Here is a 14,845-nt window from a genome sequence, read left to right as displayed (position 1 = left end):
AAGCAAGCCCAGCATGAATCTCAAAGCAGAGACGTTTGACGAATAGTCATAAGAGACATGTAACAGAAATTCTTTTCATGGAAAACAGTTGATGAAGATAGCATGAAGTTAAAGGTAAAGGTAAAAACAGATCCCAGAAACGTCAACCACTATCCATGTCGCATTTGCAAACTGTGTCGAAACAGCGGCATTAAATGTGCTATTGAAATATTGTTACGAGCAGAGACATGAGAGGAGCACCTGAAAAATTCCACAGAATTGCCCTATCAAGAAGGTTAATATGGATGTCCCTACTCTACTCATCCTACCAGACTTCCTGGGGCCTCCAGTATCTTGAGGGTTAGGTGCATCTTCTCTGATTGAACCCAGACATGGGAGTCCTCTGCTATATATATGTTGGGGGTCTCATCTCAGCTTGTGTATCCTGCCTGGTTGGTGATCCAGTGTCTGAGAGATCTCAGGGGTCCAGGTTAATTGAGCCTGCTGGTCCTCCTACAGGGTTGCCCTCTTCCTCAGCTTCCTCCAGCTTTTCCTTAATTCAACCAGAGGGGTCAGTTCTGTTCTTTGGTTGGGTGCACATATCTGCATCTGATTCTTTCAGCTGCTTGTTGGGTCTTTTGCAGGGCAATCACGATAGGTCCCTTTTTGTGAATGCCCCATAGCCTCAGTAATGGTGTCAGGTCTTGGGGCCTCCCCTTGAGCTGGATCTCACTTTGGGCCTGTTGCTGGACCTTTCCCTCAGGTTCTTCTCCATTTCTATCCTTGCATTTCTTTCAGACAGAAAGAATTATAGGTCAGAGATTTAACTATAGGTCAGCAACCCCATCCCTCACTTGATACTCACATCCTTGTGGAGACAGGGGGAGGAGGGTTGAGGGTTAGGGAGGAGGTATGGGATGTGGAACTGTCAGGGGTGGGGTGGGGGATAAGATTGGGAGAGGAATAAAATCTGGAGTGTAAGAATAAATAAATAAATAATAAATAAATAAATAAATAAATAAATAAAGTTAGCATGAATAATAGGCCATATAGATTTTTAATATTAAAACACTTAAAACCTACTCTTTGAGAAACATTGGTAAATATGATTCCTGGTTATTTACCATAATCAGCATTCTGATTATTAACACTCCTTATACTTAGAACTTCAATATTAATCCCACTGATCTATGAGCATGGGGCATTTTTTTCTATCCTCTTATGTCTTCTTCAATTTCTTTTCTAAATGTTGTGTAATTTCTTTCTTGGTATTTTTGTCATTTTTATATAGAAAGGCTACTGACCTGTTTCTAAATTGTGTGTCCTGTTACTTTATTGAAAGAACTTGTCAGCTGTGGAAAATTCCTGGTGAGGCCTTTGTAGAGTCTCATGTATAAAATCAGATTACCTACAAATAAGGACACTTTGACTTCTTTCTTTCTTTTTTTTTGTCTCTCCTTAGTCTTTTTCAGTTGTCATATTGATGTAGCTAAAGTTTCAAGCATTATATCATTGTCTTGCTCCTTGTTTTAGTGGGAATGCTTTGAGTTTCTCTATTTGTAATGGTGGTGTCTATGGGGTTTTTATGGGTAAATTGTTTTTATTATGTTGAGCTATGTGTTTATATACTTAGCCTCTTAAAACATAGCCTTTGATTAAAATCTTCCATTTAACCATCTACTCCACCCATATGGAAGCATTCACTCTTGGCTAATTATATTGTAGAGAAAAGTAATTATATTTATTTATATACTGCATTAGTAGCAGGAGTAGACTTTGAACAATTGCCTAGATTGACTCATGTTTAAGAATTTGACTTAAAGGAAGCACAACAATAAAAAAAATTGAGCCAAGACATTTTTAATCCTTTACAAGGGAACCATTGGAAACATTTGTCAGTGAATGATAAGATTAAGTCTCATTTTAGAATTGATGAATGAACAATTTAATAGAAAGAGTTCATGCAGGGGATAATGCAGTTACCAAGTCGTACTTCAGAAAGAATTGAATTCTAGCTGTAGATGTAGCTTTAAAACTCAAGTCTTTGTAAAAAAAAATCTATGAACAGTAATTTGGACTGATTTTAGTGGTAAAAACGAGATTCTCGTTATCATGATTCTCCTGCTACAGCTGTTAATGGTGATATTTCCAAGGATCTTGAAAAACATAACCACAAACACATTCTTGTTGGTCATACATATTTGATGATGTGTTATGTTGTGTCATGGTCATGAAATGAATTTATAGAAGGTAAGTTAAGCTTCACCTTTCAGAATATATATTACTATTATTTCCTTTAATGCTTTTTTAAAGTTCCTAGAGTAGTAGTAAGTAAATTGTGAATTCCTAACTGAATTTTTGGAGAATGAATCCATTTTAGAGCCATGGTTGTAAAATGAGAGAACAGAGCCCATGTGAGGCATGAGCCATCAATCTCTGTAGGGTATAAAAGTCCAGGGAGACTGGTTGACATTCACACTTCTGAGACATTCTTCTGCTTCTCACCTGAAACCTCACCTCCTGTAACCATGTGCTGTAACTACTACGGAAGCTCCTGTGGAGGCTGTGGATACGGCTCCGGCTATGGCTGTGGATATGGCTCTGGCTATGGCTGTGGATACGGCTCAAGATATGGCTGTGGATACGGCTCCGGCTATGGCTGTGGATATGGCTCTGGCTATGGCTGTGGATATGGCTCTGGCTATGGCTGTGGATATGGTTCTGGCTATGGCTGTGGATATGGCTCTGGCTATGGCTGTGGATACGGCTCTGGCTATGGCTGTCGATATGGCTTAGGCTATGGCTGTGGATATGGCTCTGGCTATGGCTGTGGATATGGCTCTGGCTATGGCTGTGGATATGGCTCCAGGTACGGCTGTGGATATGGCTCCAGGTATGGCTGTGGATATGGCTCCAGGTATGGCTGTGGATACGGCTCTGGCTGCTGTAGCTACAGAAAATGCCATTCCTCTTGCTGCTAATCTGTACCATAAATTCTCCACCCATAAACTAAGCAGTGGAAGAGCAAGTGGAACTGGAATTCCCATCTATTCCCTTCAAGACCAAGAAATGACTGACAAGTGTGCTGAACAATGAAAAGCAACTCACAATACGTGTTTGCTCCTGAGATAAACTAACAAGTTTGGTTCATCATGGAAGATGGATTTTATTTTACTGGGTTTTGGAGTGTACCCTTCACAACTGTCTCTTTGAGCCTGGGATACAGTTGTCTTCACGAGCACAGGAGAAATGTACAGTTGGAATAGACAAATGTGGGGAAAATTCCAGTTTCTGAATAAAAACAATGTATCTACTATGAACTCTGGTCTGTGTTGGCATTATCCTTAATTATTACGTACTTGAAATATATTAGTTGAAAGCTAACATTTTTGAAATATGTGAAATAAGACATCTTAGAGTGCAGAAAATATGCTAGAACTAAGCCCTTGGAAAGCACTGGGGCCTTCCTTCTTGCTGTTGCTGTATTGCTTTATGTTTCAAAGTGGGTGATGAACATGACTAGTGTTCTAGGATTGAAAGCAAGGATGGTTTGATGATGAAGGAAATCAAAGCTTACCGAGGACCTTGGTCTACACTTTCGAATAGGGAACGTCTTCCTTTCTGCTTATTGCTGTTTGCCTATTACTGTCTTGTGTGGCCACTCAGTTAAAGATGAGGAGAAGAGGCTTGCAACCAGCAATTATGTTGGTCACCCAGCCAGGTTTTGAAAAATAATAGATTTGGGGTACTGGGGAGAAGAACAAGAATCTGAGTGAACAAAAGCTTAAGTAGTGGAAAGGTGACTTGTTAAATTCCTGCTGTGCAGATATATACCTATTTTGCGTACATAGCTAAATAAAGCATTCCCTTCCTGTTAGATGATTACTTGTTCCCACAGGCTTTTTGTGACATTTAAATTTTTTGTAGTTTTGATTTTGATTTCTATTCTTTTCCCCATCAGCCATTCATAACTATGTTATAATTTACTCTATCTCAGTTCAACTAAAAAAAGGTCTCAAGAGAAATGATGATTCTATAAGTTGCACACATCTTCTGGAAAAGAATGAAATTTAGAAGCCTCCAAATGTATGAAGGTTCATTTGCTGCCAGTTGAAAAAACTCCCACATTACAAAACTTATGTAATTTGAGAAAATATTAGCAGCAAAAGCAACACAGTGGCTTGATACTGTGTACTAGGAGCACTTGGAATGTAATGAGTTCTGTATCTAGCTATGGATCCCATTAATATGTTATTTTGTGTTTATAAATACAGAAATATATATATATATATTTACACACATATATTTATACTAGTGAATATGTAGAATAAAGCACATTTTATCTCCTCTGTGCACTTCAGGTAATAAAAACATATTAGTTATCTTTGAAAAACCTTTTTCATCATGAAGCATGATTTGTTTTAAAAGATCTATCTTTGCTACCATGTGTCCATTTGGGTATTGACATTTATGAAAAGGAGGAGTTTATGATGAGGACAATTAAGTCTTATATTCATCCATATTTGCTATTTCTGTTTGATTACTTTCCATGATCATATAGAGTCATGAACATTGGTCCCCCTTTCCTCTTCACTGCAGAACTACTGGAAATGTGCGGAGAGCGGAAGACATTGGAACACTTGGGTATAAATGGGATGTCTCTATCCTCTCAAGGCTCAGGGGGTCTATGTTAAAAGGAGGCATAAATCGTAAGAGCATGAGGTAGTGGATGAACTCGATTGTACTTTTGTAGATTCTTTTTGACTCACTTTGCCTTTGTTGAACTTTTTTTATAGTTTACACATATATTTTAGTTTCTGGTTTTGTGGGCATATTTTTGCAGTATGTGTGTCTTGTTTCTTTTCCTTTGTTTTTCAAAGAACAAGAGAAAAAGAACAGAAGGTCGGGGAGGTAGAGAGGTCGGGAAGATGCTTGGGGAAATTGAGGGAGGGTAAAAGAAGATAAAAATATTGTATGGAAATATTTTTATTAAAATAGCCAAAATTCTACATTTATTAATTCATTAAAATATTTACATTTCACATTTGGATCACTCACCTCCTGGAAGCTTCCTTCTTACATTTAATTCCAGTTTCACATCTCTCTACATTGAGAAAGTTTTCTCTTTATCATCTACTAGGCAACCATTCCTTTCAACTCTACCCATTCTTCTCTGAGATGATCCCTCTGTGTTACTAGTGTGAGTTCATATTTGACTCTAACCACAGACTGAGCTCTCTTCATTGTTTTGCATATTTTTAAAATCTTTCTTTTTATGTATGGCATGGAATTAGGTGCCACTAGAAGGAATTAGACCAATTATACCAACTGTTGGAATTTAAATTGAAGGAAATAATATTCCTTCACAATATGGCAAGTTGCTTAAATGTTTAGAGGGGCATTAAACTAAAAAAGCCTTCCCTACGTCACCCAGTCCTGAAGTGATTCAAGCGTTTGGATCTCCAGGTTTTGTAAGGCTGAGCAAGATTTCTTACTCAGAAGTCTAGCTAATTAATGTGGCTGGTTAAGACAGCTCACTTAGCTGGTTAATCTTTCTCAGTCACTTCTTGTTAGGGATTTCATGATTCCATAAGTGAAGGATAAGCAAAAAACATAGTCTGGAGAATGGAGTAAGAACCAAGGTGTTTGCAAATCCAGGAAAAACAATGCCAAAGTTGTTGTGGACCCATGAAGAATAATATGACGTTTGTGATGAGCTTCGAACCAACCTACCTCTATTATTTCTAGGTTTCCCTGAATAATTAGAAAGGACCCAAGTAAATAGCATCATCACAACTTTAATTAACACGGCTAGAATTATTTAATCCTGAATACTCAATGCTTAAATGAGTGAATAGACAGTGCTCAATTCTTTCATGCTCAACAGAGACTCACTTCACAATTAACAACACAATCCATTCATAGTAGATAAATGAAAAAAGTGAATATGTGTTATAAATATCAGTTGTAATAAAATTGAATATTAATTATAAACAATAGAAAGTGAGAATAGATTATCACACAAAATAGGCAGAAATATAAAACAAAATGAAGAACATCACATATTGTAATATGAGGATTTTTTAATAATAATTATCAATAGTGTGTTTCAAAATCAGAGCAAGTAAGAGATAGCAATCAGGTACAATGTGATATATCTTTCCATTCTCTAGATAATCATCTCGTGCCCTGATGATGCCCACTTGCATGTAAGTGTGCGTGTGTGTGTGTGTGTGTGTGTGTGTGTGTGAGTGAGAGAGAGAGAGAGAGAGAGCACTTCACTTTTCCTTATAAATTATTTAAAGATCAAGAGCAAAACTATATCTAACATTTCCACAGAATTGAAGAATAGGGACACTCCCATATTTGTTTGTGTTTCTTTGTTATCCAAAGTAAGACAGAGTTTGACAAGAAAACAAAATAAGGGGCTAGCAATTCTGATGCACACACATGTGGAAATCTTCTGTGGTATACTAGCAAACTGAAATCTACCAGGCTTTATAAGAATCATTCCCCAAGAACAACTAGAATTTGCCTTGTTATGGAAGGATGGATTGTTACACTTTAATAAAAAAAAAACAGGACACACCATATTAAGACAATGAAGGACAAACCTCACATAACAATAGTACTAGATACTGAGACACAACTGGAAATATTTGTCAATTTCTACAATAAAAATCTCGACCATTTTTACTTGTAAGCAGTTTACATAAACATATTAAAGCACACATATCATGTCTGATGCTAACATTATATTCTTTTTTTCCTGAGGAATATTATTTTTATTTTTTATTGGATTTTTAAATTTATATTTCAAATGTTTTCCCTTTTCCCGGTTTCCCATCCATAAAGCCCCTATCCCATTCCTCTCCCCCTTCTTGTATGAGGGTGTTCCCCCACTCAACCCTTCCCCTTCCCATCTCCCCACCTTGACATTCTCCTACACTGGGGGGTGGTGGCATCCAGCCTTGGCAGGACCAAGGGCTTCTCCTCCCATTGGTGCCCAAAAAGGCCATCCTCTGCTACATATGCAGCTGGTCTGTCCAGGTGTACTCTTTGGATGGTGATTTAGTCCCTGAGAACTCTGGTTGGTTGGTATTGTTGTTATCGAGTTGCAAGCCCCTTCAGCTCCTTCAATGGGGACCCTGTTCTCAGTTCAATGGTTGGCTGCTAGCATTCACCTCTGTATTTGTCATGCTCTGACAGAGCCTCTCAGAAGGCAGCTATATCAGGCTCCTGTCAGCATGCAGTTCTTGACATCAGCAATATTGTCTGAGTTTGCTGGCTGTATATATATATATTCATAGGAGAAGATAGGGAGACAAAGTTTGGGGCAGGCTCTGAATGGCCATTACTTCTGTCTCTGCTCCAAACTTTGTCTCCCTATCTTCTCCTATGAATATTTTTGTTCTCCCTTCTAAGGAATGATGCAGCCACACTTTGGTTGTCTTTCTTGAGCTTCATGTGGTCTGTGGATTGTATCTTGGGTAATTCAAGCTTTTGGACTAATGTCTACTTATCAGTGAGTGCATACTATGTGTATTCTTTTATGACTGGGTTACCTCACTCAGGATGACATTTTCTAGTCCCATTCATTTGCCTATGAATTTCATGAAGTCATTGTTTTTGATAGTTGAGTAGTACTCCATTGTGTAGATGTACCACATTTTCTGTATCCATTACTTTGTTGAAGGGCATCTGTGTTCTTTCCAGCTTCTGGCTATTATGAATAAGGCTGCTATGAATATTGTAGAGACCATGTGTCCTTTTTATATGTTGGAGCATCATTTGGGTATATGTCTGGGAGTGGTATGACTGGGTCGTCAGGTAGTACTATGGCCAATTTTCTGAGGAAACTATTCTACAGAGAAAAGTTGAAGCTTTTCCAAAAGTATGGCTAATTCTTTATGGCTAATTCTTTCATGTCTGTTCACTGTAATATTGTAATAGGTGACTCAGTCATATGGCATAGAAAAGAAATGTAAGACATCAAAATAGAAAGAAGGGAGCTGTATTATCCCTCCACTGTGCTGAGCTGTGTGTGTGTGTGTGTGTGTGTGTGTGCATCCATGTGCTTGTATCTGTGTGTATTTGTGTGACATGCGCACATATGTTTGCTACATGTTGAGATAAGAAGACAAGACTTCCATTCACTTTTTTGTAGGGATAGCATCATCTCACTCATCTGGACCTGACCTGTAAGTTCCTTCTCTCTCCAGTTCCCAGTACTGGGGGTATGAATTTGTACTGCCAAGTCTTTTTTTTTTTCATTTATGATGTTGGTACAGCCTCCAAGCCATATACATGGAACCAGATGACAGAATTGTCTATCCCCTCCTCCTTCATCAGTGACTGTCTCTCGCTAAGTCTTTTCTGATCCTGTGTCTGTTTTTAAAACTCACTGAGGATCCCCACTATGTTCTAGTAGGTTAGTCCTACTTTTCTTTTCTTTTTTTTTTTTTGGAGAACTTTTTTTTTTAAAACAACCTTGACTGAAATATGACAGTTTTTTTTACATTTTTTTTTATTAACTTGAGTATTTCTTATATACATTTCAAGTGTTATTCCCTTTCCCGGTTTCCGGGCAAACATCCCCCTCCCCCCTCCCCTTCCTTATGGGTGTTCCCCTCCCAACCCTCCCCCCATTGCCGCCCTCCCCCCATAGTCTAGTTCACTGGGGGTTCAGTCTTAGCAGTAGTCCTACTTTTCTAATGACTACACAGCAAGGTTTGTTTGTTTATATATCTGTTCATCAGCATTATTGAGACACCATTCATAAAACGTGCATGAATGCAGTGCACATAAATTTCCAACTTTAGAATTATGATTACACATGCTAATCTGTCACCATAATCAAACATATTAATCCCTGTCAAATTTCCTTATTCTGAATTTTTTATCACGACAGAAATTTTTAACATGATAGCTGCTCTTTTCATGAATTTCAAGTGTCTAGTACAGTACTATGAGCTGCAGCCTAGATTTCAGACTGTTTACTAAATGGCAAAGAGGCCTTGTCTCAGTCTTTCATCCTGCAAGCATTTCTGTTAGACTTTCTTGAAGACTAATAGTCTTTAAGAAATATTGACAGTATATTTAAATTCTTTTTCATGGAATAATAATTTTGAGGTGAATTCTCTGTGACTGTCTAATATATGGCTTCTGACTCCTTACTAAATTAGAATTATTGAAAGATTTTTACACTGAGGTATGATTGCGTGCACGCCATAGCTGAACTTGTGGTAGTACAAATTTACAGTGTGCAAAGAAGTGAAACAGGCACAAGGGAAAGATGCCTCCAGTGAAGCCTCCAGTGGGGATATTTGTCAGGAGCCAAAATGGGACAACCTAATAAGTAGCAGGTGATCTTCCTGAGATGGCCTGCTTCAGATTATTATATAATTTGCAACAGGTTCACCCTTATATGGTAAGGCTGTAAGGGAATTCATTTTAGGGAAGATTCCTGCTATTAATATTCTTGTCCTGTTATTAAATATTTATAACAATATAGATCTATGAAGATCTGTAGTGATGCTAGATAGACAAATAGATGACTTAAGTCTTAATGGTGATTTTATAAGAATTCCTAAAGTTATAACAGACATAATTAAGCTCTTTTGTAGTGAGACTGCTATTAGGTCCTTTTCTGATAGTCAAAACTGCAGTGAGAACTCTGCCAGTCTCCTAAGTATCACCAGTTAATTGCTCCTAGATAGTAACCAGACTTTCTCTTACTCAGAGCACATCCAAGAGGTTGTAAAACAATTAACCAAAGGTCATAAGAAGGGAACTAATGATTTATTATAGGTGCTAGGATAGAAGATAAAATATTGACCGGGTTTATCTACACAAAACATCACCAATAAAGTAATTATGGTTTTAAACCTTCAGTGAACCTGTGGAGCTGTGACAGGTGATGGATGTTTAGCCAGATAATTACTCCTAATTTATATGCATGTAAACATTCTCTGTTGTAAACTTCTATTTCAATTTATGATTTGATTTTTTTGTGTGAACTTGTGATGAACTTTTTAACATGTGATCATGAATGAAAGATGTTTAAGTACTGAGGACAAAGAGAAGAGTCAGAACTGGAGAAGAACTGAGCTGGGAGAGGAACTGAATTGAGGAGAAGTTTTTAGACAGAACACTTTTTAGACAGAACTGAATACAACTAGAACTTAGAAGTATAGGCCTAGCATTGGGAGAAAAGGCACTGAGAGTAAGAATATTATTGTGACATCAGAGCATGAGAAAAGAGTGAGATTAGGAGAATGCAGAGTGAAATAACTTAGAGACTATAGATAACATAAAATACTAAGAGAGCAATGAGCAGAATGCAGAGGGAAAGAGGAAAAAAAGAAGCAGCTGCAGAGAGCAGAAGGAGCAGGCAGGCTTCTCCTTATCATGGGACAGAACAGGTCCTTTCTTAGTAACAAGGCAGGCTTGGACTTATTAAAGAGAACTAAGCTTCCTTCTTACAAACTTGGGTTTAATTCACTTAGTATTAAAAGGGTACAAGCTTTTTCTTTCTCTATGCAATAAAGATTGGAGCTCATTTTTCATCCAGAATGAATGAGTTCTTTCTGCACTAGTGCTTGGTCTTTTGCTCCATATGCATATGTAAGTATGGATGTCTGTGTAAGTATGTAATTGTGAGAATGCATGCAAGCTGAGCCGAACTGAATTGAGTAGAAATGTATAAATGCACATTCATGAATCTCTATATGGCCTTATATAAGTTTATGCAAATTTGCTTATGTGAAAGTTTTTACTTCTGCAAGCGCTATTTACTTCTCTTGGTTCAATAGTTTATTGCTCCAAACTTCCTCCTAGCCAGACAAGCAAGAGGCATAGGGACAAAAGGGAAAAGGCCCTATCAGTTAATCTTTATCTCCTGCTGTTTTAGAATGAGGTGCTAAGTACTGGAGAGTTTCTGATCTCAGAGGAACACAGAAGGAAGGTCAGCTACAGTAGCATAACATAGTAACTTAGACATAGATAAGTAAATCAGGTAAGTAGCATATAACTTAGATTTAGATAAGTAAAATTTTATTATTATACAGCAACCCTAACTATCTTGTAAGACAAAATCTTACCCCCGAATCTATTAAGACAAAGTCTTACCCTCCAAATGCTCTTCTCCCTCAGCTGCCTCAGGAAGAACCAACATGAGAGAAGATCTCCCACTAGAGTGGCCCCCAGCAAATATTTAAGACAGCTAAGTCTGAGACAGAGGTCATTTTATAGTAACACATCACTACAGAAATAATGAGAAAAAAGGTAAATTTAGGTATAAGGTTGTAAGGTGAAAGTAAAGATCTCCTGTACGTTATGGCCATTTATGGAGGCTAGATGATATGCATGCTTCATAATTATGTTTCTGTCCTTGGCCAAAACCATCTCTTATAGATGCCTAAAAGCACACGGCATGGCTATTTCCCATAATCACCACTCCAAGCAACAAGACATTAAGTCATGCTGCTTCTAGTTATAATTCTGTACTGTTTGATTGAAATCTGTCATCTACATATGCACTCCACTCATCTGGAATATTTCTTACTTAAATCACAATTTATAAGGAAGCATTGAAACACTGACTAACTCTAAGTGTGAACTGAGTAATCTCATAAAAACTGACCTGCTTAAAAATTTTCCAGTCAATTTGTCTAAAACGTATTGAATGAGTGACTCATTGAACCAAGACATTTTCAATTCTCTGCATCGAGACTTTTGGATCTATTCACATTTAAATTACTTGAGATAAATATACTCAGAAGCTGATGCATAGGAATTTTAATAAAATGTGTTGAAAAGGGGAAGAAATAGCATTGCTTGTCTACAGAGGAGCAGAAGGACAAATGGACAAGACTTATGTAGAGGGAAGGGAGAGGTTTCAGAAGTGGTTGTAGCTTTTTAAGGTAGACTTCTCTGTCCAGAATCCATGAAAAGTAATTTAGAGGTCTGCTGAAGGGAAGCATGGGGAAGGAGAGCAGGAGCCAAGGTGAATCTACTGCTGCTGCTGTTGGTGACACTCTTAACTAACTATAAGTAAGTATACAGCATTTGATGCCAGAGACCTTCAATGACACAGTGACAAACACACCTTTATAGGTTCCATATATGTTGTAATGTTTTCTGTTATGTCATAGTCATAAAATGAATTATGAAGAATAAATTATGGTGCATAAGTTTAAATGTTCAGAAAATATATCTGTAGTTCCTTGAATGCTTGTATGAGCTCCTAAGAAGTAAATTGTGAATTCCTAGCATGACTGTTCATAGTGTGAGTTCACTTTAGGAAGATGGCTGTTAAAAGAGAGGAGCCCATGTGAGGCATGAGGCATCCAGTCTCGTAAGTATATAAAGGTCTGAGGAGACTGGATGACAGCTTCACTTCAGAAATACCCAACTCAACTGAGACCTAATCTCAACGCCATGTGTTGCAACTACTACAGAAACTCCTGTGGAGGCTGTGCCTACAGCTCTGGCTGTGGCTCTGCCTGTGGATATGGCTGTAGATATGGCTGTGGATATGGCTCTGGCTATGGTTATGGCTCTGGCTCTAATAGTGGCTGTGGATATGCCTGTGGCTCTGGCTGTAGATATGGCTGGGGCTCTAGCTATGGCTATGGCTCTGGCTGTAGATATGGCTGTGGATATGGCTCTGGCTGTGGCTGTAGATATGGCTGTAGATATGGCTGTGGATATGGCTCTGGCTCTGGCTGTAGATATGGCTGTGGATATGGCTCTGGCTATGGCTGTAGATATGGCTGTGGATATGGCTCTGGCTCTGGCTGTAGATATGGCTGTGGATATGGCTCTGGCTATGGCTGTAGATATGGCTGTGGATATGGCTCTGGCTGCTGTAGCTACAGACCACTTTGCTACAGAAAATGCCATTCTTCTTGCTGTTAGTCTTCTCTTCAATTCCTCCTTCACCTTGGGAATAAGTACTACAAGGGCAAATCCAGCAGGAACCTCTGTCCATTTACTTCAAGGCCAAGATGTGACTGACTGCTGTGAGCCGACACCTGAAAGCATGTCACAGTGTGTGTTTGCACCTGGTAGCCTAATACTTCAGCCTGTGGTGGAAGATGGATTTTGTTTAACTGCAATTTGGAGTATAAATCCTTACAAGTGTCTTTTTGAGTGTGTGCTGCAGTTATCTTCAGAGTCACAGAAGAAATCTCCAATTTGAATACATCAATATGGAAAAATGCAGTTTCCGAATAAAATAATTTATTTAATAAGAAATATTGACTTCTTTATGTCATTGTCACCATTAATGAATAGCATTTTGAAATTCACTAATTGAATTATGGTGTGCTTTAAAATATGTGAGATAAATCTTGGAGGGCTGGCAGGTGGTTTTCTTAATAAAATGTCCCTATATGCATCAAAGCCACCCACCCTATCCTTGCTTTAACATCCCAAGAATTCCCCACCTCAACTTCACTCCCAATTATGTTCTAATCCCTTCCTGTAGGGCATCAAATGCACTAATAACCTCTAGTTTCTAGGCTGTTTTAGGAACTCTAAGTTAAACACACAACTCTAACGATGTGAGCAAGAATCTGTAATAGGATGTAGATTCCTTTGGATATTTTCCCAGAAGTGATATATCTGCGTTGTATTATAATTAACTTCTGAGAAACCACCACACCTACAATGATGTCTCTAAAGACTGTGCCACTTTACACTTCTGCCAACACTGAACAAGCTTTCCTTTTGGCCACATCTACTACAGAGCTTGGTATCACTTGAGTTCTTTATGATGGCCAGTCCTTCATCCTGCTGGGAGATGGAATCTCAGAGAAGTTTTAATTTGATTTTCGCTGATGACCAATGATTTTAACACTTTAAAAATTCTGTTTGGAATTTATATTTCTTCTCTGAACTTCATGAAGTGACTTCAGACAGAAGTCTCTTCTTTTGGATGGAATTTGTTTTTCTCGATATGTTGTATTTTAGTACTCTGCATTCTGGATATTAATCTTCTGTTAGACTTACAGTTTGCTAGGGTTTCTTTCCAATTTGTAGGCTGCCTCTTTATTCTATTGACTGTATCCTTTATAGATAATTGTTTTTGGTTTCATAGGAGTAGAAAATTTATCTTAAAAATCATATGGGATGATAAAAAATTCAGACAACCAAAATTATCTGTATCCAAGAGAATAAGGTATTACTATACCTAATCTCAAGTTATACCTGATCAAAATAACTAATTAACTAACTACTAACTAACTAACTAACTAACTAGCTAGCTAGCTAGCTAGCTAACCAACAAATATGTGCTACTGACACAAAAGCAGAAATGTAGATCGATGGGATATAACAGAAGATCCAGATTTAAGTGTGTATTACATTCACCTGAATTTTGACAATGACTCCAGAATTACACACTGGAGAAAAGACAGCACCTTTAACAAACAGTTCTGGGGAAAGGAGACAGATGCTTAAAGAAGTATGAGCTTTAGCTCTCACTCTGCACAAAAAAAACGACTTTAGTGGATCAAAGACATCAATGTAAAACATACAACTCCAGGCTGTTAGAAGAGAAGGTAAGGAGGGCACTGCAATGTACAGGGACCTGTGACAACTCTGTAAACAGGACTCTTGTTTCTCAGAAATTAAGGCCAGCAATTGACCATGCTGACTCCTTAAAGCCTTCTACAGCTTGCTTGGTCTCCACTTCCGTAGCTGGCCTGTGGCTCCAGGCTTCTCACCTTCTTATAGATTCACTCTTGGTTAATAATCAATACCTTAAGTTATAGTCCTGCACTTGCTTTCCCTTGATTGAAGAACACGAATATTTTGTGGTTTCTAAGAGGTATAATTAATGTACCAAAGATGCCCATAT

General features: G+C 38.0%; 1 protein-coding gene across 1 annotated transcript; it reads left to right on the top strand.

Moving 5' to 3' along the window:
* The first annotated feature begins 2,507 nt into the window (after positions 1-2,507).
* Krtap21-1l (keratin-associated protein 21-1-like) lies at positions 2,508-12,900 on the top strand. The gene is made up of 2 exons (XM_063270890.1): positions 2,508-2,848; positions 12,786-12,900. Exons 1-2 carry the CDS (start codon positions 2,508-2,510, stop codon positions 12,898-12,900), a joined length of 456 nt encoding a protein of 151 aa, XP_063126960.1.
* The last annotated feature ends 1,945 nt before the right edge of the window (positions 12,901-14,845 follow it).

This window comes from Rattus norvegicus, chromosome 11, assembly GCF_036323735.1.
Source record: "Rattus norvegicus strain BN/NHsdMcwi chromosome 11, GRCr8, whole genome shotgun sequence".
Lineage (NCBI taxonomy): Eukaryota > Metazoa > Chordata > Mammalia > Rodentia > Muridae > Rattus > Rattus norvegicus.
This window is presented reverse-complemented; position numbering and strand designations above follow the sequence as displayed.

What these genes read in the sequence shown, in the direction of transcription:
- Krtap21-1l (XM_063270890.1), top strand. Translation starts at nt 2,508, where the DNA reads ATGTGCTGTAACTACTACGGAAGCTCCTGTGGAGGCTGTGGATACGGC. An exon ending in GGCTGTGGATATGGCTCCAG is followed by an intron (nt 2,849 to 12,785) that starts GTACGGCTGTGG and finishes CTCTGGCTGTAG; the next exon opens with ATATGGCTGTGGATATGGCT.